General features: G+C 58.3%; 2 protein-coding genes across 7 annotated transcripts in view; one reads left to right on the forward strand and one right to left on the reverse strand.

Annotated features, from left to right (window-relative positions):
• Window positions 1–3542: 3542 nt before the first annotated feature.
• On the forward strand, window positions 3543–10243 carry ASTE1 (asteroid homolog 1). Its single transcript, XM_068146379.1, has 4 exons — window positions 3543–4865; window positions 6594–6804; window positions 8006–8201; window positions 9217–10243. Exons 1-4 carry the CDS (start codon window positions 3585–3587, stop codon window positions 9506–9508), a joined length of 1980 nt encoding a protein of 659 aa, XP_068002480.1. The 5' UTR covers window positions 3543–3584; the 3' UTR covers window positions 9509–10243.
• A 3011-nt stretch (window positions 10244–13254) lies between these two features.
• The window catches only part of ATP2C1 (ATPase secretory pathway Ca2+ transporting 1), a 68702-nt gene continuing 56077 nt past the window's right edge, over window positions 13255–25879 (reverse strand). For all 6 annotated transcript variants that reach the window (XM_068146372.1, XM_068146377.1, XM_068146374.1 and 3 more), the window contains 8 exons: window positions 25213–25263; window positions 24306–24472; window positions 20881–20949; window positions 19647–19763; window positions 17854–18001; window positions 15978–16073; window positions 15157–15298; window positions 13255–14088 (listed from right to left, as the gene is read on the reverse strand). In XM_068146372.1, coding sequence (XP_068002473.1) covers window positions 13952–14088; window positions 15157–15298; window positions 15978–16073; window positions 17854–18001; window positions 19647–19763; window positions 20881–20949; window positions 24306–24472; window positions 25213–25263 — 927 coding nt within the window. In that variant the 3' untranslated portion in view covers window positions 13255–13951. The remainder of the gene's footprint in view (window positions 14089–15156; window positions 15299–15977; window positions 16074–17853; window positions 18002–19646; window positions 19764–20880; window positions 20950–24305; window positions 24473–25212; window positions 25264–25879) is intronic.

Genomic DNA, 25879 nt, shown 5'->3' on the forward strand with positions numbered 1-25879 from the left:
CCTGGCACTTGGACTTGTTGAATGCCATCCTGTTGGCCTCTGCCCATCTGCCCAGTCGGTCGAGGTCCCTCTGCAGAGCCCTTCAGCCCTCTAACTGACCAACATCTGCTCCCAGCTTGGTGTCATCTGCAAACTTGCTGATGACTGACTCAATCCCCTCATCCAGATCATCGATGAGGAAGTTAAAGAGCACAGGGCCCAGCACTGATCCCTGGGGCACACCACTGGTGCCTGGCTGCCAGCTGGCTGTGGCACCATTCACCACCACTCTCTGGGCTCAGCCTCCAGCCAGTTCCTAACCCAGCTCAGAGTGCTGCTGTCCAAGCCAGGGGCTGACAGCTTGGCCAGGAGTTTGCTGTGGGGGATGGTGTCAAAGGCCTTGCTGCAGTCCAGGCAGACCACATCCACAGCCTGCCCCACACCCACCAGGCAGTCACCTGGGCATAGAAGGAGATCAGGTTGGAGAGGCAGGACCTGCCCTTCCTAAACCCATGCTGGCTGGGCCTGAGCCCTTGGCCATCCTTCAGGTGCAGTTATTGCCCCCAGGATAATCTGCTCCATCACTTTCCCTGGCACTGAGGTCAGGCTGCCAGGCCTGGAGTTTCCAGGTTCCTCCATCCGACCCTTCCTATGGATGGGGACCACATTGGCCAGTTTCAGTCATCAGGGACCTCACTGGTGCATTCCATTACTGCAGAGTGGTTTTATCTCCTCCTTCATTTGCCCCCCAGAATTCATCAGCTGTTTCAGTGCTGACTTCATAGCTTCTGTGTGGTGTGCCAAGATCTTCTGCTCATTAAAGCCTTGTGGCCATTCACAAGCCTGCAAGGCTTTCAGTAAGCCCCAGTTCTCCCCAGAGGTCTTCATGTCTCCTCTGCTGCAGTAAACCTCTCCTCACCTACCTTTCTAACACCTGACCTCCGATGTGGCATCCCTGCCTCAGCTGCCACTTCTGCACACACAGGGACTCCAGGGGCAAAGCTCTAGCAAATCTGTGCCTTCAAATCACTGACCACGGGCTCAGAACAACTTTATTTACTGGGGAACAACTGCTGCCCCTTGAGGGCTGCAAGGCTTCCAGGCTGCCCAGGGCAGTGGGGGAGTCCCCACCCCTGCAGGGGTTCCAAAGATGTGGGGATGTGGTGCTGGGGGACATGAATAGAACAGAATAGAATAGAATAGAATAGAATAGAATAGAATAGAATAGAATAGAATAGAATAGAATAGAATAGAATAGAATAGAATAGAATAGAATAGAATAGAATAGAATAGACCAGACCAGGTTGGAAGAGACCTTCAAGATCATCGTGTCCAACCTATCATCCAACACCACCTAATCAACTAACCCATGGCACCAAGCACCCCATCAAGTCTCCTCCTGAACACCTCCAGGGATGGTGACTCCACCACCTCCCTGGGCAGCACATCCCAATGGGCAATCACTCTCTTGCTGGGAAGAATTTCTTCCTCACCTCCAGCCTAAACCTCCCCTGGCACAGCTTGAGACTGTGTCCTCTTGTTCTGGTGCTGGCTGCCTGGGAGAAGAGACCAACCCCCACCTGGTTCCAACCTCCCTTCAGGGAGTTGGAGAGAGCAATGAGGTCTCCCCTGAGTCTCCTCTTCTCCAGGCTAAGCAACCCCAGCTCCCTCAGCCTCTCCTCACAGGGCTGTGCTCCAAACCCCTCCCCAGCTTTGTTGCCCTTCTCTGGACACCTTCCAGCAAGTCAACCTCCTTCCTAAACTGAGGAGCCCAGAAGTGGACACAGGACTCAAGGTGTGGCCTAACCAGTGCAGTGTACAGGGGCAGAATGACCTCCCTGCTCCTGCTGGCCACACTGTTCCTGATGCAGGCCAGGATGCCATTGGCCCTCTTGGCTGCCTGGGCACACTGCAGGCTCATGTTGAGTCTACCATCAACCAGCACCCCCAGGTCCCTCTCTGCCTGGCTGCTCTCAGCCACTCTGACCCCAGCCTGTAGCACTGCCTGGGGTTGCTGTGGCCAATGTGCAGCACCTGGCACTTGGATGTGTTCAATCTCCTGCCCTTGGCCTCTGCCCATCTGTCCAGCCTGTCCAGGTCCCTCTGCAGAGCCTCTCTACACTCCAGAAGATCAACCCCTGCCCCCAGCTTGGTGTTGTCCACAAATTCACATGGTTTGGTGGTGACCTGGCAGTGCTGGGCCAAGGGTGCAACTGGATGATCTGAAAGGTGTCTCCCACCCAAATCCACTCTGTGATTCCAAATGCTGAAGGTCTTTCATTGAGACACAAATTTTCTTCCCTTCTCCTAACTTCCCTGGCCTGCTCCAGTAAGGTGTTTGAAAATGAGAACAACTGAGTTGTCCTGGGCTTTTGCTCCTTTTCCCCCACTTCACTCCTGCACTCTGGCTCTGCTGTGATTTCTGCACATCTTCATGAACCTAAGCCAAGGGCAGGGCAACATCTTCCCAGGTGGCTCAGTTTTTCACTGCTGCTGCCCCTGGAAAGGATAACCAAGATTTGATGAGTAGCAGCGCTAGCAAAGGTGCTGGCAGCTGCAGGTTAGAGTGCTTGACTAGGAAAGAGACTAATTAATATTAACATCAATATCCCTGAGCCACACTGGCAAAGCCAAGATCTGCCAGGATGACCTGGGAGGGCAGGAGAGAGACTGTTTGCAAAGGCCAAGGGGCAATGGCTTCAGACTGGAGCAGAGCAGATTGAGATTGGATGTGAGGAACAAGTTCTGCACCAGGAGGGTGGTGGAACACTGGCACAGGTTGCCCAGGGAGGTGGTTGAGGCTCCATGGCTGGAGATACTCAAGGTGAGGCTGGAGAGGGCTCTGGGCAGCCTGATCTAGCTGGGGATGTCCCTGCTGAGTGCGGGGGGTTGGGCTGGGTGAGTTTGGAGCTCCCTTCCAGCCCAGCCCAGTCTGTGACAATCACCACCCCAGGGCCTGCGCGCACACACCCCCCGCTGCCGTCACACACGGGGGAGCGCAGCAGGCCTCCCGCCAGGGCCCCTCCTCACCTCCCGTGGAAGGACCCCTCCGACCCCGCCAGCGGCTAGCGACTCCCTCGCAGCCTCCTGCCGCTGCGGCGCCGGAGGGCTGAGGCGGCCGGACCCTCCGGCTCCCCCGGCCCGGCGCTGCCAGCCTCGGCCGCAACCCAGCGGCAGCAGGCGCGGCAGCAGCAGGGGCGACGGCGGCAGCTCCTACCTGTGCCGGAGCCGGAGCCGGAGCCGGAGCCGGAGCCGGAGCCGGAGCCGGAGCCTGCCGCGAGCCGTGACGCGCCCGCCGCCGCCAGCCGCCGCCAGCAGACGCTGTCGCGAGGGGACGCTGTAGCGAGGGGACGCTGTCGCTAGGAGACGCCGTCGCTAGGAGACGCCGCCGGGAGATGCCGCCGGGAGATGCCGCCGGGAGGTGCCGCGCAGGCGCGCTGAGCTCACTAGGCGGGTAGCAGCAGAAGAGCCGCGATTGGTGAAGTCCTCATTCATCCCCCAGAGCCACTTCCGGCAGCGCGGAGCCGCGATTGGTGGAGTCCTCTCGCTGATTGAAGGCCACTTCCGGCGGCGGGCAGTTGCTGGCGGGTAGCGCCGCGGGGGCGATGGGCGTGTTGGGCCTGAAGAGCTTCGTGGAAGAGCGCGACTCGTTCTTCACGGAGCTGCAGGTGAGGGATACCAAGTTGGTCGTTGACGGCAGCAGCCTCTACCACTACCTCTGCTTCGCCTCTGACTCCGACTTGCGGCGCGGCGGCGACTACGGCTCTTTCGCGGCGGCGGTGAGCGAGTTCTTCGACAGCCTGCGGCGCTGCCGCATCTCGCCCTTCGTAGTGCTGGACGGCGGCCGCGACCCCAGCGACAGGAAGCTGCCGCTGCTGCGGGAGCGCGCGGCCGATCGGCTGCGGAAGGCCTGCAGCCTGTCCCGGGGCGGCGGCGGGCAGGTGGCGCCGCTGCTGACCCGCGAGGCCTTCGTGCAGGCGCTGCGCCGCCTCGCCGTGCCCTTCGTGCAGTGCTTCGCCGAGGCCGACCGCGAGATCGCCGGGCTGGCCAGCCGCTGGGGCTGCCCCGTCCTCTCCCTCGACAGCGACTTCTGCGTCTTCGATCTGCCGGGCGGCTACTGCCCCCTGAACCACTTCCAGTGGCAGAGCGTCGGCGCCGCTGAGGAGCCGCGGGGCTGCTACGTGCCCGCCCGCCGCTTCTCCGTGGAGAGATTCTGCGAGCACTTCGCTCCCCTCCACAAGAGCCTGCTGCCCCTCTTCGCCGTCATGAGCGGCAACGACTACGTGTGCCTGGCCCGCCTGGAGGCGTTCTACAGCCGGGCGCGGCTGGCGGCGGGCGGCGGGGCCAGGCACGGCCGCCTCCGGGCGCTGCTCCGCTGGCTGGCGCAGTTCCCGCGGCCCGCCCAGGCCCTCGACGGCGTGCTGGAGCACCTGCAGGCGCGCCGCAGGGAAGAGGTGCGGCAGCTGCTGTGCGCGGCGATGGAGGACTACGCTCCCTCGGAGGTGAAGCTGGAGGACTTCTTCGCGGGCGGCAGGTACGAGTGCGCGGCCGCCGGCAGCGCGGGCCTGCCGCAGTGGGTGCGGAGCGCTCTGGCGCGGGGGCGGCTGGACCCCTTCGTCAGCAACGTCTTGGTGCTGCGGTCTATCTTCCTGCGTGTTCAAGTGGAGAACATGCGGCGGCCGAGCGCGCACGGCGCGGCCCTGCCCATCCGGCAGGTGATCTACGGACTGCTGCTGCGGGAGCCGCGGGGCCGCGCCGCCGCCCAGCCGCCCGTCGTGTGCGAGTTTGGCAGGCTCCAAACGACCGTGCACAGAGCAAACGTCCGGGCAGCCAGCGTGCCCACTGAGCTGTGCGGCGACCCTTTCCCTTTGGACACGTTAACGGAGGTAAATGCTTGGCAGGGCAGGTCCCAGGGAGGCGTTCCTCCCGTGGGGGGCAGCAGCGGGCTGGCCAGCTGCTGACTGTCCTGCCTGAACGCAGCCCCTTCAGTAGCAGCTTCATGCAGAGGCACCGTGGCCTCTGACAGCTCAGGGGCTGCACCTCCCTCCCTTCCTGTCCCCACTGACAGCCTGGCTGAGTGTGCCTGTGGCCTGGCCTGCAGCTTCTCTGCAGAGCCCTCCCTTCATCCTTGCTTTGCTGTTGCACTGACACTCAGGAGCTCAGCTTTTCATGACAGAGGAGTGCAAGGTGCCACCCCAGAACTTCAGGGGCTCACAGAAGTGCCTCTGGGGCCATCTCTGAGCCCAGCCCCACCATGGCCACTGAACCAGACCCCAGGTGCCATGGCCACAGGTTTCTTGAACACCTCCAGGGACTCCACCACCTCCCTGGGCATCCTGTGCCAGTCCCTCACCACTCCTGCAGCAAAAGAATTGTTCCTTATCTCCAGCCTAAGCCTCCCCTGGCACGATTCCAGGCCATTTCTGCTCCTATCACCTGAGACCAGGGAGAAGAGACCAACCTCCACCTCACTGCAACCTCCTTTCAGGGAGCTGTAGAGAGCAATGAGGTCTCCCTCAGCCTCCTCTTCTCCACTCTAAACATCCCCAGCTCCCTCAGCTGCTCCTCCCCAGCCTGTGCTCCAGACCCTCCCCCAGCTTTGTTGCCTTTCTCTGGACCTGCTCCAGCCCTTGATGTCCTCCTTGGAGTGAGGGCCCCAAAACTGAACCCAGCACTCAGGAAGCAGCCTCAGCCACATCCAATCCCCTCTTGAACACCTCCAGGGATGGGGACTCCACCACCTCCCTGGGCAGCACATCCCAATGGGCAGTCACTCTCTCTGGGAAGAACTTTCTCCTCACCTCCAGCCTAAACTTCCCCTGGCACAGCTTGAGACTGTGTCCTCTTGTTCTGGTGCTGGCTGCCTGGGAGAAGAGACCAACCCCCACCTGGCTACAACCTCCCTTCAGGGAGTTGTAGAGAGCAAGAAGGTCTCCCCTGAGCCTCCTCCTCTCCAGGCTAAGCAACCCCAGCTCCCTCAGCCTCTCCTCACAGGGCTGTGCTCCAGACCCCTCCCCAGCCTTGTTGCCCTTCTCTGGACACCTTCCAGCAGCTCAACCTCCTTCCTATGCTGAGGAGCCCAGAACTGGACACAGGACTCAAGGTGTGGCCTGAGCAGTGCTGAGCACAGGGCACAAGGACTTCCCTGCTCCTGCTGGCCACACTCTTCCTGATGCAGGCCAGGATGCCATTGGCCTTCTTGGCCACCTGGGCACACTGCTGGCTCATGTTCAGGCAGCTGCCAATCAGCACCCCCAGGTCCCTCTCTGTCTGGCTGCTCTCAGCCACTCTGACCCCAGCCTGTAGCTCTGCATGGGGTTGCTGTGGCCAAAGTGCAGCCCCTGGCACTTGGACTTGTTGGATGCCATCCTGTTGGCCTCTGCCCATCTGCCCAGCTGGCTGAGGTCCCTCTGCAGAGCCCTTCAGCTGTGCAGTTTGTAAGGCCTCAAACACATCTCCCCTGCAGAGCATCCCTGAGCCTTGGCCTTTTCCTTTCCCCCAAGGCAGGCAGTGGCTCCTTGAGCCCCCAGCTCCTTTGCCTGTGGGGGGTTGCCCCCAGCAGGGGAAGCTTCCTGCTTTCATTCTGCCACTCAGCCTTCTCTCTCTGCTGCCAGGTGCCGCTGTCCTGCCGCCAGGCCCTCCTGCTGGAGACTCTGGGGGTGCAGATGAGCTCCCTGGCAGCTGTCCCCAGCCACCTGCAGCTCCCTGCTGCTGTCACCTGCTACTGGCTGCGCTGCTCAGAGCCCCCAGTGAAGAGCCATCAGCTGAAGGCTCTGCTTCTCATGCTGGTGGCTGGAGAGCTGCACAGGACAACAGCTCATGCAGGTAGGTCTGCAAAGGCTGCAGCCCTAGGTGTTCAGCTGCTCCCCCCTCCTTCACCTCTCCCCACTGGGGACAAGTTGTCCAGCCCCAGATGAGTTGCCCTGGGGTAGCACACCCTGGGCACTGATGCAGAGCAGGGAAGCAGAGCAGGCCCTCAGCTCCATGCTCTGTAGGTACAGCAGTGACACACAGCCCCAGGATGGGCTGGGTTGGGAGGCACCCCCAAAGCTCATCCACTCCAACCCCCCTGCAGCTATTGGAGACCCTTTAGGTCTCCCTGGAGCCTTCTCTTCCCCAGGCTGAACACCCCCAGCTCCCTCACAGCAGAGCTGCTCCAACCCCCTGAGCATTTTTGTGGCCTCCTCTGGACCCTCTCCAGCAGGTCCAGGTCCTTCCTGCATTGAAGGCTCCAGAGCTGGCCCCAGCCCTGCAGGTGAGGTCTCCCCAGAGCAGAGTAGAGGGGCAGGATCCTCTGTCCACCTCTGGCCACACTGCTTTGGATGCAGCCCAGGTTGCCCTTGGCCTCCTGTGCTGCAGGCTCACACTGCCTGCTCCTGCCCAGCTTCTCCTTCTCCTCAGGGCTGTTTCAATCCCCTCCTCCCCCAGTCTGTACTGACAGTGGGGATTGTTCCAGCCCAGGTGCAGGACCCTGCCCTTGCTCTTGTTGAGCCTCATCAGTGTGCTCTCTGGAACTGACTTCTTTGGAGCTGTCAAAGTGTACAAAGAAATGAAACCTGCAGCTTACCTTAGTTGTGCAGCAAAGAGAACAGCTCCTGGCTGTGACTCTTCTGTCCCCTGGACTTGGAGCTGCTGAGGAGTGTCAGCACCTTCCCCTGTGCTTGGTGAGGGGCTGGAAGCACTGAACATCAGACATTGTTTGAGTGCTCTTCCTACCCTGCAGAGCTGTGCAGGCATTGCCTCTGGGCCTCCTGCCATGGCTGGCCAAGGAGAAAGACTTCCTTTAGCTCCTGCCATGCAAATACTGCTGACAGGGCAGCAGAGGGCCTGAGACACAGCTCCTGACTGCAGGCCCAGGCACATCCCTGCACTTCCATTCTCACTCAGGTTTGGCTCTAATGCCCAGCCTGAGCAATCTGAAGATGCTACTGATGCTTCCTGAAAGGGAGCTGGGGTCTGGAGCCCCTGGAGATGGCAGCTTCCTCTTGCACTGCTGATTTACATCCAGCTTCCATTTCTCCCCCAGGCCCCCCAGTGTCCCCTGCTGAAGATGACAGTGTGGCTTACAACCAGTTTGTGAAGTGGAAGGAAAAGCAACTGCCAAGAGAAGAGTTTGACCTGGATGCTGCTCACAGCTTCTGCCAGTGGCAGTGCTGTCTGCAGATGGGACTGTACCTGAACCAGCTCCTCTCTGCTCCCCTGGCTGAGCCAGACCTGAGTAGGTAAGGATGGCTCAGAGACCTGCTCTCCACACCACCCCTGGCCCCATGGTGCTTGTCATAGAATAGTCCAGGCCAGAAAGGAGCTCCAGAGCTCATCCAGTCCAACCCCTTGCACTCAGCAGGGACATCCCCAGCCAGATCAGGTTGCCCACAGCCCTCTCCAGCCTCACCTGGAATATCTCCAGCCATGGAGCCTCAAGCACCTCCCTGGGCAACCTGTGCCAGTGTTCCACCACCCTCCTGGTGCAGAACTTGTTCCTCACATCCAATCTCAATCTGCTCTGCTCTACTTTGAAGCCATTGCCCCTGGTCCTGTCCCTGCAGGCCTTTGCAAGCAGTCCCTCTGCAGCCTTCTTGTAGCCCCCTTCAGGTCCTGGCAGGCTGCTCTTAGGTCTCCCTGGAGCCTTCTCTTCTCCAGGCTGAACACCCCCAGCTCCCTCAGCCTGCTCCAACCCTCTGAGCATGTTCATGTTCTGTGTTAAACTCCTTTGGCACCAGGATCATGGAGTCATTCTGGGAGGAGGTTCCTTAGCATTCCTGAAGCTTTTGTTGCCCCTCCAGGAAAGCTGGGAAGGGACTTTCTGCAGGAGCTTGTAGTGGTTGGGTCAGAGGGAGTGGATTTCATGTCAAGGAGGGCAGGTTTGGATGTTGGGAAGAAATCCTTTGAAGTGAGGGTGGTTAGACTCTGGGACAGGCTGCCCAGGGAGGCTGTGGCTGCCTCCTCCCTGGAGGGGTTCAAGGCCAGGCTGGATGAGGCCTTGAGCAGCCTGGGCTGGTGGAGGTGTCCCTGCCCATGGCAGGGGGTTGGAACTGGGTGATGTCCCTTGCAACCCAACCCATCCTGTGAGTCTATAGCCAAAGGAGTTCAGGACAGCACATAACCTCCTTTAAGGACACTGACATGGAGCAGGGCCCTGGGCAGAGGAGGTGTCCCCCAGGAGCCTGCTGCTGGCTTTTTCCTTAGCCATTGCCCCTGCATGCTCCTGCTAAAGGCTTCTCCCCTTCCCTTGAGCAGGCTCTACAGTGGGACCCTGGTCCACAGGCTCTGCCAAGAGCTGAAGTCAGCAGCCTCAGTGGAAAACCTCTTCAGTGCCTCCCAGAGACTGGCTGGGCTCTATCAGCTCCTGCTCAGGACAGTGGAGGCAGCTGTAGCTCCAGCCTTCCAGAAGATGGCCACAGCCCCAGCTGGGTCCTGCAGAAAGAAGAAAGCATCTGGGAAGAAGAAAAAGCCTGCCAGGTGTGCTGGGCCAGGAGCTCAGCAGCTCTGCTCTGGGAACAGGTTTGCAGCCCTGCAAGGGGAGGACTGACAGCATCAGCCCTGGCAGGGTGCAGAGGGCAGCCATGGCATGGGCTGGGAGCTGCCTCAGGGCTCCCTGGCTTTTACTGAGGGGTTGTGACTGACACTCCTCTAAGAGCTGCTGCCTGGAACTGCTTTATTGTGCCTTGAAAGGGATGGAGCTGCTGAGTGTTGCAGAGCTGGGCTGGTCCTGAGGAGTTCCTTTTCCTGGCTGTACCACAGCACATGGGAGCTTGGCAGGGACCTCCAGTGATCATTTGGAGTCCCCATCCCTGGAGGTGTTCAAGAGGGGATTGGATGTGGCACTTGGAGCCACAGGAGGTGCTGGGTGACAGCTTGGACTTGATGATCTCTGAGGTCTTTTCCAACCTTATTGATTCTATGATCCAGCCCAAGCCCCCTGCCAGAGCAGCATCACCCAGGGCAGGGCACACAGAACACATCCAGGTGGGGTTGGAAAGCCTCCAGAGCAGGAGACTCCACAACCTCTCTGGGCAGCCTGCTCCAGGCCTCCAGCACCCTCACACCAAAGAAGTTTCTCCTCATGCTGAGCTGAAACCTTCTCTGTTCCAGTTTGCCTCCACTGTTTCTTATCTTACTGCTGTGCACCACTGAAAAGAGCTTGGCCCCCTCCACCTGACCCCCAGCCCTCAGCTATTGATAGGCATTGATCAGATCCCTCTCAGCCTTCTTCTCTCCAGACTAAACAGCCCCAGGGCTCTCAGTCTCTCTTCACAGGGGAGATGCTCAAGGCCCCTAAGCATCCTCCTGGCTCTCCCTTGGACTCTCTCCAGCAGGTCTCTGTCTCTCTGGAACTGGGGAGCCCAGCACTGGACACAGGATTGCAGCTGTGGTCTCAGCAGGGCAGAGCAGAGGGGCAGCAGAACCTCCCCAGCCCTGCTGGCCACACTTCTCTTGCTGCACCCCAGGATGCCATTGGCTCTCTTGGCCCCCAGGGCACATTGCTGTCCCATGCAGAACTTGCTGCCCACCAGCACTCCAAGGTCTTTCTCCATGGAGCTGCTCTCCAGCAGGGCAGCCTCTAACCTGTCCTGGTGCCTGCTGTAGTTCCTTCCTAGCTGCAGGACTCTGCACTTGTCCTTACTGATCTTCCTGAGGTTTGCCTGCAGCCAGCTCTCAGCCTGTCCAGCTCTGGTGGGATGGCAGCACAGCCTGAGGGCTGTCAGCCCCCACCCCCAGTTGTGTTTCAGCAGGAGCCTGCTGAGGGTGCACTCAAGCCCCTCAGGCATCTCCCTCAAGAAGGTTTGAGGGGTTTGAGGTGACTGCAGCCTTGCAGATCAGACTCAAATGGAAGTTGCCAAGTTTAAAGCTCTGGCAGGATCACTGCCTCTGCCTGGGGACAAGGAGGTTGTGCTTGGAGCATTACAGGCACTGAGCTGTGCTCATGATGGAGCTTCAGCTTCTTGTCACTGCCCAACACAAGGACCTGGAGCTGCTGGAGAGGGTCCAGAGGAGGTCACTAAGATGCTCAGAGGGCTGAGAACATCCTCTGTGGGGACAGGCTGGGAGAGCTGGGGCTGTTCAGCCTGGGGAAGAGCAGGCTCCAGGGAGACCTCAGAGCAGCCTTGCAGTAGCTGAAGGGCTGCAGGAGAGCTGGGGAGGGACTTGTGACAAGGGCTGGGAGTGCCAGGATGGGGAACAATGGCTTTGAGCTGGGAGAGGGGAGAGAGAGTGGAGATGCAGTGAGGGTGGGGAGACACTGGTACCAGTTGTGCAGGGAGGCTGTGGCTGCCTCCTCCCTGGAGGTGTTCAGGGCCAGGCTGGATGAGGCCTTGAGCAGCCTGTGCTGGTGGGAGGTGTCCCTGCCCCTGGCAGGGGGTTGGAGCTGGCTGAGCTTTGAGGTCCCTTCCAACCCAAGCCATTCCAGGAGTGTATGAAGCAGGCAGCTCAGAAGCTCCTCCAGTGTTCCACCTCTGGCTGGAAAGGGCTGCTGCTGGCACAGGGCAGTTGGAGACTGCTCTGGGAGTGCTGGCTCAGTGAGTGAGAGCTGCTGCACTGGCAACATGTTCTCAGGGCAGGATTCAGCTCCTCTTTGTGGCTGATGACACAGGGACACCTCTCTGCAAACACTGCTCCTCTGTGCTGGAAACAAGAGTGCCTGACTGCAGGCTGAGCAGGCAGGAGTCCAGGGGAGTGCTGCAGCTCTCCTTGGTGACTCCCTGCAGCTTTTCACTCAGCTGTGTGCCAAGGGAAAGCTCTCTGCTTAGTACAGCTGCCAAGCTGACTCCCTGCTTTCCTGAGGGCAGCTGCACTGCCTTGCTGCTGCTGCTGTGCTGACCCCACACACACTGCTGCCTCATGCCCACTAGGGCTGCAGCTGCTGTGGAGACAGAGCTCTGCCAGCTGCTGCTAGGTGGAATGAGCAAGAGTGGAGCCAGAGGGCAGTGGAACTGGCAGCAGTGAGACTGAGCTGGACTTGATAGCTTGCCACTGTTCCATCCTGCATGGGGAAGCACAGCCAAGCTTAGTGTGGCACAGCTGGAGTCACTCACACCCTGGGACACTCACCCTGCCACAGCAAACTGGGGTGGGAAGGAGGTGGAGAGGTCATTTCCTGGCCAGACTGAAACCCCTGGAGCACCTCTGCTGTGAGGAGAGGCTGAGGGACCTGGGCTTGGTCAGCCTGGACAAGACTCTGAGGGGGTCCCTGAAGGGCTCCTGCAGGAAGGCTGCAGAGGGACATTTCCTGAGGGGTCTGGAGCCAGGCCAAGGGGCAATGGTTTGAAGCTGAGGCAGAGCAGGGTTGGACTGGAGCTGAGGAAGAAGTTCTTCAGCACAAGCACAGCAAAGCTCAGTGTGGCACAGCTGGAGGCAGGGGCAGCCTGTGACACTCACCCTGCCACAGCAAACTGCTCAGAAGAGGAGGAAGCATCCTTGCCTGTCCAGACTGAAATACCTTGTGCAGAACAGGAGCCTGGGGCTGGGGGAGGGCCCCTGGCAAGCTCTGGTGAGTCTTGGCACAGCACTTCCATGCTGAGAGGACCAACTGGCATTCATCTGTGCTTACCTGGGACTGCTAGAGAAAGCACCAAGCACAGAGCAGTCAAACCCCTGGAGGAGAAGCCACAGGGATGATCCAAAGGCTGGAGCAGCGCTGCCATGAGGCCAGGCTGAGGGAGCTGGGGCTGTGCAGCCTGGAGAAAAGGACTCCAGGGGGACCTCAGCTGCCTGCCAGCACCTGAAGGGATCCTGCAGCAAGGCTGCAGAGAGACTTTTGCTGAGGGTGTCTGAGCCAGGCCAAGGGGGAATGGTTTGAAGCTGAGGCAGAGCAGGGTTAGAGTGGAGCTGAGGAAGAAGTTCTTCAGTGTGAGGCTGGTGAGACTGGCACAGGCTGCCCAGGGAGGCTGTGGTGTTCAAGGCCAGGTTGGATGAGGCCTTGAGCAGCAGAGTCTAAGTGAGAGCTGTCCCTGCCATGGCAGGAGGTTGGAGCAGCTGAGCTCTGAGGTCCCTTCCAACCTGAGCCACTCTGTGGTGCTCTGAGTGAAGCTAAGGCTTAGCAGCTGAAGGCTGCAGACTCTGCTTTCCCCAAACCATTTGCCATGGGAGACCTTTGCCCTCACTTCCTAACTCCACACACTACAAACCCTCTCAGTGCCTCCTGCCTCAGCAGCACTCCTGTGGGTCTAAGCAGTCCCCCTGGACCAAGACACCACCCAAGGGCCCTCTGCCAGCTCTCCCCAGCAGTGTGCTGCTGCCCTGCTGCAAATGCCCCTCCTGAAGCACAGACCACACTGCTAAGAAAAGCAAACATTTACTTCAAATTGCAGAGTAGGCTTCTGAATCACAGAGAAGAGAGAAAAGCAGAACAGTGACCTGGCAGCAGCCCCCCCCTGTGCAAAACACCCCTGGGCATACAAAAACCAGAGCAGCAGGAGGGGCTGAGCCCCTCACACAGCTGCAGGGTGAAGTCAATAAATACAGTAGCTAGAAGATGCCCCCCCTGTGACAGCCCAGCCCCTGCAGTGCCTGGGGAAGCCTCTTTTCTCCTGGGGTTAGTAGCAAAGTCCCTCCCCTCCCCCTTCCCCTCCCCTCCCTTCCCCTCCCTCCCCGAGTGAAAGTGAACAATGTTTAAATAAAAACCAACTCCAATATTGATCTCTAGGAGGAGGATTGTACACAGTCCTAGCTCTGAAGTGCAGAAATGGGGCTTGGGCTTAGGTCTTTCTTTAAATTACCCCCCTCCCCCCCAGGCCCCCAGCCCCCAGCCACAGGAAACTGAGGTCTGAGGAAGGAGGTTACCGAAGTTGCATAAATTCCTTTGCTGCTCCCCCAGCTGGGAGGCAAATCCTAAACAGTCCTGAAACAGAGACCTTCCTCCTTAGCCAGGGAAAGGGGAGGGCTTGTCCAGAGCCCCTGAGGGTGTCCTGCTCCTCCCTACTGGCCTTGCTCTCTCCTGCCCTCCTGGCTGCGCAGAGGGAGGATGCAATATGCATCATACGTCCAGGAAGGAGGCGGCGGGCGGCGCGGAGCTGCCCCGCTTCGGCACCTTCTCCCTGCTCCTCTCCAGCCTCTTGATCACCTCACTCACGATGCACACAGAGGAGGTCAGGCCCAGCAGGAACAGGAGATCTGCAGAGAGAGGAGTGGCCTTGTTCAAACCTGCTGCCCAGGGCAGATTCACAGCAGAGCAGGGCCTGCCCAGTGCCTCCCAGCCCCCACGTGTGGCAGTTGGGCGCTGGGGGAGTCTCCAACCCAGCACAGCAGGGCAGCCTCAGGGCACAGGGAAGCAAGGATCCACCTGGGCAGCACCAGGAAGTGAAGGTGCAGAGCTTAGACACAAACCATAGGATCACAGGATCAGTCATGGTTGGAAGGGACCACAAGGATCAGCCAGTTCCACCCCCCCTGCCATGGGCAGGGACACCCCACACTAGATCAGCCTGGCCACAGCCTCAGCCAGCCTGGGCTTAAACACCTCCAGGGACAGGGCCCCAACCACCTCCCTGGACAACCCATTCCAGGGCTTCACCACTCTCATGGGGAAGAACTTCCTCCTCCCCTCCAGCCTGAATCTCCCCACCTTCAGCTTCATTCCATTCCCCCTAGTCCTATCACCACCTGAGATCCTGAGCAGTCCCTCCCCAGCCTTCTTGGAGCCCCCTTCAGATACTGGAAGGCCACAGGAAGGATGAGGATTTCTAACTAAGGGAGTGGCCATTGGGATGTGCTGCCCAGGGAGGTGGTGGAGTCCCCATCCCTGGAGGTGTTCAGCAGGGGACTGGATGTGGCCCTTGGAGCCATGGTTTAGTAGTCAGGAGGTGTTGGGTGACAGCTTGGACTTGATCTCTGAGGCCTTTTCCAACCTTACTGATTGCATGAACACTTGCTGAATAGCAGCATCAGTGCTGCTGCACAGCTCCAGCAGGCTCTGCTTTGGGGTTTTTTGCCTGCAGCAAAATGTCTGCTAAAGAACCTGAGCATGCATGAGGCAGCTGAGCAGGCACTGAGCAGCTGCACAGCTCAGGCACTGCAGTCGGGGCTCCCAAACAGAACAGCTCAACCCAGCCCAAGCCAGCTGCAGGCTCCCATCCCTTGCTGTGATACCAACAGCCAGAGAGGGCTCCTGCAGGATCACCAGCTGAGCCCATCCAGCTGAGGCCACAGTGTCCAGCCTGTGGGAAAGGGAGCTGTGCTTACCCAGGACACTGAGGCTCTCTGTCTGGAAAACCTTCTGCAGTGGAGGGAAGTACACCACCAGCAGCTGCCCCATGATGGAGCCCAGCACGGCGTAGCAGAACATCCTGTTGCTGCAGAGTCCGATCTCAAACACCGACTTGGCCTGCAGGATCAAGCAGACAGGGCTCAGAGCCGCCCAGCTGGGCACCCAGGCTGTGTGAGACATGTCAAGGTTCACTGCTGACCCTTGGGATCAGCCAGGACAAGGCCCTGAGCCTCTTCCCTTTGCTAAGCGAGAGGCCACAGGCTGCCTGCGCAGCCCCGGCCGGCTGGCTGAGCTCCAGCGCAGCAGCAGTGCCCTCTGCACTGGAAGTGTTCCCTGCTGGGGAGCAGCCTGCAGGCCAGTGATGCAGGCTGGCAGTGCCCTTCTCTCCAGCCAGCACAACAGTGCCTTGAACCCAAAATGCAGCCAGAAAGAAGGGTTTAAGACTCTCCCCTTGCCTGGTGGCTTCAGGGGCAGGTGAAGGCCTTCAGGAGGTGTCAGGGGCTGGCAGGGATGCTGGGTTCTCAGGGAGAAAGCCACCCAAGTGTGAACAGCAGTGAGAGGCCAACCATGCTCCAGCTTGTCATAACTTGTCCTGGCTTGTGCCAGGACAGCAGCACTCCCTGCAGCTCTGCAGCACCCAAACCAAGGAAGGAAGCTAAGCCTTGTCTGCCCTGCTAAGTATGTGAAGCTCTGAAGCTGAACAGCAGCTGTGAGGGAAGCTTGCAGGCAACACAGCAAGGTCCCCCCTCCAGGAGAGCTGCTGTGCTTACCCTCTGCAAAGCAGCAGCTCACTCACCTGAGACCTGGAACTCAAGGCATTGAACATGTCAAAGAACACAAAGCAGGTGAAGGTCATGGTTGTGTCTCGGGGGGTGATCACGTTGTCTCTCAGCTGCAACAACAGAACAGGCCTTGAGCTACAGGCCCCCAGCTGAGCTTGGCATCACACAATGGGTCAGAGCCCCAGAACTGCCAGGGCTGGAGGGGACCTCAAGGCTCAGCCAGTCCAAACCCCCCCTGCCATGGCCAGCTGTATAGGGATGCAGGGCTTCTGGGAGTGCAATACCCCTCCTGGCACACCTCCTGCCCCACCTCCTGCACACTCTGGGCCTCCTGCAGGTCTAACTTTGTGGTTCTAAAGGCATCCAGCCCCTAAACCATCACACCCTCTATAGGCCACTGCTTCCAAAGGAGATCTGAATGTGGCAGAGGCTGAAAACACAGAGTGAGGAGGAAAACTCTGCTCTTCAACAGCTGCTCCCAAAAGCCTTCCCCCCTGCCTGGGTACCGAGGGCTGCGGCCACCGCGCCGAGCGCTGCTGCTGGCCCTGTGCAGAGTGCAGGGTTCCTTAGCTGTGCAGAGCAGGCCAGTCACATTCCATGTGAGCCAAGAACAGCAGCCTCACCTTGGCACCCTTGGAGGGGAACATGCTACAGGAGCCACCTCCCTGGCATGCTGGCAGCTCTCACTGGGATGAGATGTGGTTGGGTGTTACTGGGTAAGGGACTGGCAACAGAGTAGAGCAAACAGCCACTCTGAGCTGCAAGGGAGAGCTGGGCATTAGGGACTCAGGCTAGGAGCAGCCTGGGGGGTCTGGGGCTGCCAGGGACTTCTGTTAGTCAGCTGCTTCTGGTCAGGGCCTCAGGGATCTCTCTGGTCAGGGATGCTGCCAGGGATATACTCAGGACTTCTGCCTCTGTTAGCTGCTTCATCTGTGAGGGGCTCCCAGGACTGCTGCTGTGAGTGGGACTCAGGCTCTGTAGTTTTGGGGATTCTACAGCTCAGCAATAAAGGACTTCTGAGACTCTCTGCCCTCTGCATTTCTGGAACTCTACAGCACTGGGGTGGTGCCCAGTGGCACCTCATGATACCTCATAGGGTATCCAACTACCAGGGGACTAGCCTGGGTGATGCTGCTTTGGCAGGGGCTTGGACCCAGTGATCTCTGGAGGTGCCTTCCAACCTCTAATGCACTGGGACAGTGTGATGCATTCAGCTCCCCTGCACCAGGGAAGCAATAACTGAGCATGGACAAAAGGAAGTTGATCAGAGGGCTGGAGCACCTCCCCTGTGAGGACAGACTGAAGGAGTTGGGGCTGTTCAGTCTGCAGAAGAGAAGGCTCCCAGGTGACCTCATTGTGGCCTTCCAGGATCTGAAGGGGGCTACAGGAAGGCTGGGGAGGGACTGCTCAGGATCTCAGGCAGTGATAGGACTAGGGGGAATGGAATGAAGCTGGAGGTGGGGAGATTGAGGCTGGAGGGGAGGAGGAAGTTCTTCCCCATGAGAGTGGTGAAGCCCTGGAATGGGTTGTCCAGGGAGGTGGTTGGGGCCCTGTCCCTGGAGGTGTTTAAGCCCAGTCTGGTTGAGGCTGTGGCCAGGCTGATCTAGTGTGGGGTGTCCCTGCCCATGGCAGGGGGGTTGGAACTAGATGATCCTTGTGGTCCCTTCCAACCCTATGATACTATGATAGAGATTCCCAATTCCAGCTGCTGGTAGGAACCTCTTCTGACTCATGGAATCCCAGCAGTGCCAGGGCTGGGAGGCACCTCCAGGATCAGCCACTTCCAACCCCCTGCCACGGGCAGGGACCCCTCACACTACAGCAGGCTGCTCACAGCCACATCCAGCCAGCTTGTCAGTGCTGTGAGCTGTGTCCTCCTGCCAGACCTACCTCTCTCCAGAAGACAAAGAGTGTGCCACAGACAATGATGACAGCTGAGACCAGGATCTTCACCACCAGGTTCTTGGTCAGGATGCTGTCCTTCACGTTCCTGGGGGGCTTCCGGATAACATCTCTATCCACAGGCTCCACCCCGAGGCTGAGCAGGGCAGAGGTCACATTAGTCAGCACAACAACTACAAACCTCACTCTGTCATCAGCAAAACAGAACCCCAAGTCACCAGTAGATGGGGGTGGGTGTTTTTATCTCCTCCTCAGAGCCTCAGAATCACCTCCTTGTGCACCACACCCTGCAAGCAGCAGAGGGAAAATCCACTGTCAGAAAACTGAGCTGTGTGTGGTGACAGCAACTCCTGTAACCCTGCTGGGTGAGAGCACACAGGCAACTGACAGCACTGGGAGGCCCAGTGCCCATGGTAAAGGAAGCTGCAGCTTAAGTGATGTCTCCCATGGCTGTTACTGTGCTCCACCTAGCCAAGGAATCTACTGCGAGCTCCTTCCCACCTCTCCCTTCACCAGCAGTCTGCAGCAAAGGAGCTCAGAGGAAGTGTGGCCAGCAGGGGCAGGGAGGTCATCCTGCCCTGTGCTCAGCACTGCTCAGGCCACACCTTCAGTCCTGTCTCCAGTTCTGGGCTCCTCAGTTTAGGAAGGAGGTTGACTTGCTGGAAGGTGTCCAGAGAAGGGCAACAAAGCTGGGGAGGGGTCTGGAGCACAGCCCTGTGAGGAGAGGCTGAGGGAGCTGGGGTTGCTTAGCCTGGAGAAGAGGAGGCTCAGGGGTGACCTCATTGCCCTCTACAACTACCTGAAAGGTGGTTGTAGCCAGGTGGGGGTTGGTCTCTTCTCCCAGGCAGCCAGCACCAGAACAAGAGGACACAGTCTCAAGCTGTGCCAGGGGAGGTTTAGGCTGGAGGTGAGGAGAAAGTTCTTCCCAGCAAGAGAGATTGGCCATTGGGATGTGCTGCCCAGGGAGGTGGTGGAGTCCCCATCCCTGGAGGTGTTCAGGGAAGGCTTGGCTGTGGCACTTGGAGCTATGGTTCAGTTGTCAGGAGGTGTTAGGGATTAGGTGATAGGTTGGACTTGCTGATCTCTGAGGTCTTTTCAACCTGGTTGATTCTGTGATTCTAAGAACCCAGAAGGAAGCCAAAATCCTGTCTGGGCACATCTGCCCATGGCAGCTCTCTCAATTACCAGCAGATACCAAAGCAAAGCAGAGAGCATGAACACAGAGCTACCCTGCAAACACTGCAGTGCACAGGGGAACTTTGCCATTTCAGAAACAGGTCACCAGAGCTGCACAGAGTCTCTTGTCCCAGCAGCCATCTTCCTCACAACATCACAGACTGGGCTGGGCTGGAAGGGAGCTCCAAAGCTCACCCAGTCCAACCCCCTGCACTCAGCAGGGACATCCCCAACTAGATCAGGTTGCCCACAGCCCTGTCCAGCCTCACCTTGGCTCAAGGTGAGGAGAAAGTTCTTCACTGAGAGAGTTGTTAGCCATTGGGATGTGCTGCCCAGGGAGGTGGTGGAGTCCCCATCCCTGGAGGGGTTCAAGAGGGGATTGGATGTGGCACTTGGAGCCATGGTTTAGTTGTCAGGAGGTGTTGGGTGACAGCTTGGACTTGATGACCTCTGAGGTCCTTTCTAACCTTATTGATTCTCTGATCTCCAGGGATGGAGCCTCAAGCACCTCCCTGGGGCAACCTGTGCCAGTGTTCCAGCAGCCTCCTGGTGCAGGACTTGTTGCTACACAAGAGGACTACAAAGCTCTCTGACTAATTGCTTACCTTTGAGCTGGGGGCCCATCCATGATAATATTGATCCATAAGATCTGCATGGCATTGAGAGGATTAGGAAAGTTCATTAATGTAGCCAGTGAGATTAAAGTCAGTGCTGCTATACTCCTGTTGAGAGAATCCATTTTCACAGCTGTCAGCATGAAACACGACTGAAGAGGCACTGCTAACTGCTTTGTAATCAGCACTATGACTGCCTGAGAGCAGCTCCAGGCCCTGCCCCTGTCACCCAGGACTGACACGAGCCCAGCCCTGAAGGCAGAGCAGGAATGCATTCAGAACACTTTGGCACTCCTCAAGAAGCACTGCTTTGGCAAGGAAAGTCAGCACTCTGCATCTTACCCCAATCAGGCTAAGGCTGATCAGGCAAGGCCCTCCCCCAGGGGCCCCACAAAACCCTGCAGAGGAGGCCTGCCAACAGACTGGAGGTGCCTGTGGGCTTGGTGGTAGAAACCTCTCCAAGCAAGGAGGCACCAAGAGCTTGCAGTGCAGGAGGAAGTGGTTCCATGACCACCAAGCAGGGAGCACAGCTCACAGCAGCTCTGCCCGTGGTGCTTCCCTGAACCTGCTGTGCCCTCCCTGCAAAGGGGGCCAGGAGGAAAAGGGTCACTCACTGCCCACCCCCTGCAGATAGCACTCCCATGAGAGCAGCAAACACTGCCCTGCCTGGCTGCTCTCCAGTGCCATGCAGGCCTCTAGAGAGCACATGAACAGGGTGGCAGAGAGGAGGAGCATGCTCCTGAACCCAGCACAGCCACAGACTAAACTCTTGGACACAAACACTTGGACTAAGGTTCAAGGACCTTGTGTCTCACACCATGTAGCTGCCCCAGGGATCCTGGTGTGCAGGCAGGAGGAGGCAGCCTCCCAGAGCTGTGGCATGCCACAGAGCAGGCCATGGAGGACACAGCAACTAACCTCCCCCCACCCTGTTTCTCTCCAGCTGATACCCAGGCCCTGCCTCAGGAAGGAACGATTCCTTTCACCAAGGAGCCAGGGGGAACTGTGCTGCTTCTCCTGACTCCTCAGAGGGGAGCAGGAGCTGTGCCCAAGCCAGAGGGCTGCTTGTTGCACTTGGTGCCTTAGCCATGAAGCCAGGCACCCACTGCAGAGCACTGGGAAGCGCCGGGCAGAGGCTGGCAGCAGGCTGGGCGAGGGCTGCAGCAGCCCTGTGCCAGGGGCAGGCTGGGAGAAGCTGTGGGCAGAGAGGCAGGGTTTCACTTACGTGCTCAGCTGAAATCTAACAAAGTTTTTTATGTTATTATAAATTCCTTTACCCTCTTCAATTGCAGACCTGCAATCAAAAACAAACAGCACATCACTGCAGTCCAAGCCAGGGCAGCTCAAAAGAACCCCCAGCAAGCTCTCAGTGTAAGCAGCCACACAAATGGCAGGACACAAAGGGGAGCCCTGCCCTGCTGACTCTGGCAGCCATTGGTTTTCAGATCCCCCACAGCAGTGGGGGCTTTCAAAATGGAATGTAATGAACTCCACTCCCCCCTGGGCAAGATTCACCACTCCCCCTCCAGGAGGCTTCTCAATTCAAGTTAGATTATTTCAAAGCCAAACCAAGCCCCTAACAGCCTCTCCCCACCCCCCCATGAGATCCTGTTCCAAGCCCTCAGCAGCACAGCATGGCCACCTACCCTTGCTGCACCCCCATGAGGCATGGGCAGTGCCCACTGCTGCAACGTGCCTAGCACACTGCTGCAAGCTGGAGTGGGCAGGAAGGGTTTGCTGACATCTAGGTCAAGTGGCTCTGCTGCACATGAGGCTCATTTCCTTCTTCCACTGCCCCAAGAGCCAGGAACAATTAATTAGCACTCCTAGAATATTGCATCCAGCTCTGGGCTCCCCAGCTCAGGAGGGACAGGGATCTGCTGGAGAGAGTCCAAGGCAGGGCTACAAGGATGCTGCAGGGACTGCAGCACTGCCTGGGGAGGAGAGGCTGAGAGCCCTGGGGCTGTTCAGTCTGGAGAGGGGAAGGCTGAGAGGGATCTGATCAATGTCTATCAATAGCTGAGGGCTGGGGGTCAGGAAGGAAGGGACAGGGACAGCCTCTGCTCACTGTGCCCTGGGGTAGGACAAGGAGCAATGGATGGAAACTGCAGCACAGGAGGTTCCAGCTCAACATGAGGAGGAACTTCTTGACTGTGAGGGTCCCAGAGGCCTGGAGCAGGCTGCCCAGAGAGGTTGTGGAGTCTCCTGCTCTGGAGCCTTTGCAGCCCTGTCTGGATGTGTTCCTGTGTGACCTGTGCTGGATTCTCTGCTCCTGCTCTGGCAGAGGCTTGGACTGGAAGCTCCCCAGAGGTCCCTCCCAACATCCTGTGAGCCTCTGATCCCTTTTGTAACTTTAAGACACAACTTGGAGAGGCTGGGCAGGGCTGCAGAACTAGGGCAGCTCCAATCTTTTTTCCCAGCAGTGTTCACCACTCTTCATTCTCCTTCTGACAACCTGAGTGAGCAAACCTGGCTGAAGCAGTCCAGCAGAATCCTCCTGGAGCCCAAGCCAAGCACTTCCCACAGACAGCCCTCCTATGGGCTGAGTGTCTTAAAGCAATTCCCTTTTCTCCTTGCACCACAGTGCCTTGGAAGCTTTTACCTCCCAGGTCACCCTCTTCTGAGCTACTGCTGCCTTATCCTGTCTCCTTAGGCTGTACCTCTGCTTCCCAGGGGGTTTGAGACAAACTCAAGTGTTCTGAGACTGCTGCCTAGACTCCAGATGAAGGCTGATGTCAGTGGGGAGCACACCAGCTCTGCCAGCAGCACTGCCTGCCAAAGGCAGGGGCATGAACTGCAGAGCCAGAGAGGCTCAGCTCTGCTCTCTTGACAGAGCAACACAAGAGGTGGCTCCCAGAAGGTGGCAACTTCTCACCTGCACTGCTTCAATGGCTTCTGCTCCTCTCCTGAAATGCCACAATGAAGGAGTTGAAAGCAAACACAGGGCTGTGTGGGTTTGTCTTTACCAAGAGGAACTTTCTCTCTGGTTTTGTATCTGGGATTTATGCTTCTGAAGTGAAAAAATGCAACCAAGCTGGATCCAAGTGACAGCTGACAGCCCCACACTTTCACCTCAGCTCTGTTTCCAGGTATGCTGCTGCTGGAATTCCACCAGTCTGCACCCCCTCCTGCTCCTCACACCTGCCTGACCAACCTGGTGGCCTTCTATGAGCAGGTGACAACATCAATAGCTGAGGGGAGAGCAGCTGCTGTCGTTTGCCTGGAGCTGAGCAAAGCCTTTGACTCTGTCCCCACCACATCCTGGTCTCCAGGCTGGTGACACATGGGTGTGAGGGGTGACCACTAGATGGATAAGGAACTGGCTTGATGGCTGCACCCAAAGAGTGGCTGTCCATGGCTCCATGTCCTAGTGGAGGCCAGGGACAAGCAGAGTCCCTCAGGGATCAGTCCTGGGACCAGGCTTGTTCAACATCTTTGTGGGTGCCATGGACAGTGGCACTGAGTGCACCCTCAGCAGGTTTGCTGATGACACCAAGCTGTGTGGTGCAGCAGACAGCTGGAGGGAAGGGAGGCCATCCAGAGGGAGCTGGACAGGCTGGAGAGGTGGGCACAAGCCAACCTCAGGAGGTTCAACAAGAGCAAGGGCAGGGTTCTGCAGCTGGGTGGAGGCAATCCCAGGCACAAATCCAGGCTGGGCAGTGAGTGGCTGGAAAGCAGCCCTGAGGAGAGAGACTTGGGGGTGCTGGGGGAGGAGAAGCTCACCAGGAGCTCTCAGTGTGCACTTGCAGCCCAGAAAGCCAATCAGAGCCTGGGCTGCATCAGGAGAAGTGTGGCCAGCAGGGCAAGGGAGGTGATTCTCCCCCTCTGCTCAGCTCTGGGGAGACCCCACCTGGAGTCCTGCCTCCAGTTCTGGAGCCCCTATGACAAGAGGGATGTGGAGGTGCTGGAAGGTGTCCAGAGAAGGGCCAGGAGGATGAGCAGAGGGCTGGAGCACCTCTCCTGTGAGGACAGACTGAAGGAGCTGGGGCTGTTCAGTCTGCAGAAGAGAAGGCTCCCAGGTGACCTCATTGTGGCCTTCCAGGATCTGAAGGGGCCTACAGAAAGGCTGGGGAGGGACTGCTCAGGATCTCAGGCAGTGATAGGACTGGGGGGAATGGAATGAAGCTGGAGGTGGGGAGATTCAGGCTGGAGGGGAGGAGGAAGTTCTTCCCCATGAGAGTGGTGAAGCCCTGGAATGGGTTGTCCAGGGAGGTGGTTGAGGCCCCGTCCCTGGAGATGTTTAAGCCCAGGCTGGCTGAGGCTGTGGCCAGGCTGATCTAGTGTGGGGTGTCCCTGCCCATGGCAGGGGGGTTGGAACTGGATGATCCTTGTGGTCCCTTCCAACCCTGACTGATTCTATGATACTATGATTTAGGTGCAAGATCAAAGCAGCAAAAGGTCTAAACATGTCAATTCTTCCCTGGGCATCCAGACAAAGGCAGAAATGCTTAGATGCCCTTTCTACAAGTGTGTTCCCAGCTCCTTTTCAAGAGGCTATCTCAGCTGATCCCCACCAAGGGGACTGTCCTGCCGTGGTGGAGAGCTCACCAAGAGCTGCTGCACTGCCAAGGCTGGGGCACTGCTTTGGGTGTCAACCCAGGCAAGCCCTTGCTGAAACTGCAGGGCACAATGCAGAGAAATGCCACCTACATTATAGTCTGGAAATCATCATCCACCAGGATCATGTCTGCTGCCTCCTTGCAGACATCAGTCCCAGCCTGCCCCATGGCCACGCCGATGTCCGCAGCCTTCAGGGCGACAGCGTCGTTGACTCCATCTCCTGTCATGGCCACCACTGCACCGTTGTTCTGCAGGGACTGGGGGGAGGGAGAGAGCTCAAGTCAAGTAACTCATCCTACAAGAGACAGGTACAAGCTTGATGATTGCACACCCACCCCCCCACTGCTTGTAACTGTGCTGTGAAACCCTTCCCCAGCATGCAGCTCTCTGTAAGGCAGTGAGTTCTGATGCATGACCTGAGGGTTCCACTGCACCTACTCATCAGGCAGCCTCCATTCTAAAGCTGTACCACAGCTGCCCTTCAGAGACAGCAAAGAGCTCCAGAGAAAGGAAGAGGGTCCTGTATTTCTATTTGAACACTGTCACCCTCTCAAAATGCCCAGTGCCTCCCAGCTGCCTCAGGGGTTGCCTCCCTTCTCCTCCTCGCTGCTGTAGTGACCCTTCCAGCCGTGCCACCTCTGCTACCTTCTGCATGGCAACGTTACCACAGGCCCTGCTTGACAGTCACTGCCCTTTTCTCTTCTTCTGGCAGCATCACCAACCCACCCCTTGCAGGTTCCTAGGCAATTCAGCAGCAGTGTGACACAGAACCTCCACCCCCCCCAGCTGCCTACACAGGAGGCAGTGCGATGTTGCCTGCCGGCAGCTGCCCTTCCCCTGCGGGCACTGCGCACTTCTCTTGGCAGCACCTCCAAATCCACTTCACTCCCAAACCAAATTCCTGCCTGATTCCATCCTGAGACCCTGCAGCTGGCTGGAGCTGAGCAAGAGGCAGCAGAGCAGCAGCCACAGCACCAGCCCAGCAGCTGGGACATACCTTGATAATCTTCAGCTTGTGGCGGGGACTGGCGCGGTAAAAGACTGCGACCTGTGGGAAGCACAAGGAAGGAGCAGTGAAACCTTGAGAGGTGTGAGGAACTGCAGGGGATTCTGTACAGCTAGAGGGTGAAAACCATCCTCTCACTGGCCAGCAGCACTCACTGGCTCTACAGCTGAAGCATGAGCAAGCTGGGTTTTCAACAGGGCACTGATTCAGCCCAGGGCAGAGTCAAAGCACGGCCTGGTAACCCAAGTCGGTGCTGCCCCATTTCAAGATGGAAAAGGCAACCTAAAAACCTCCTGAAATGGGGAAGGAACCTGCTGCTGGCCTCCCTGCCTCCACTCACACAGGTGACTGCCATGCTGACTCCACAGTTCCTGTCCTTTGCCAGTGGCAGGGGCCTCAGGGGGCTGCAGTTCCACCGTTTCCTAGAGCAGATCAATAAGAGGTGGCAGCTTTAACGCTCATCAATAAAGGCTCCATGCCAGGAGGAGTTCAGCTTTGTTGGGCCTGTGATCTTCCCTGTAAATTGAAATTGGATCACATGGAGCTCAGCTTTCCATGAATGCCACACCTGGCACTCCCATCTGCTTTCCAAGAGGCTGGATGAGGAGTCAGACTTCTCCCCTGAGACCCCTCAGAGGAGTCAGACTTCTCCCCTGGG

This window comes from Melanerpes formicivorus, unplaced genomic scaffold (assembly GCF_026170545.1).
Source record: "Melanerpes formicivorus ecotype bairdi unplaced genomic scaffold, bMelFor1.0.p_v2 SCAF_13, whole genome shotgun sequence".
Taxonomy (NCBI): Eukaryota; Metazoa; Chordata; class Aves; order Piciformes; family Picidae; genus Melanerpes; species Melanerpes formicivorus.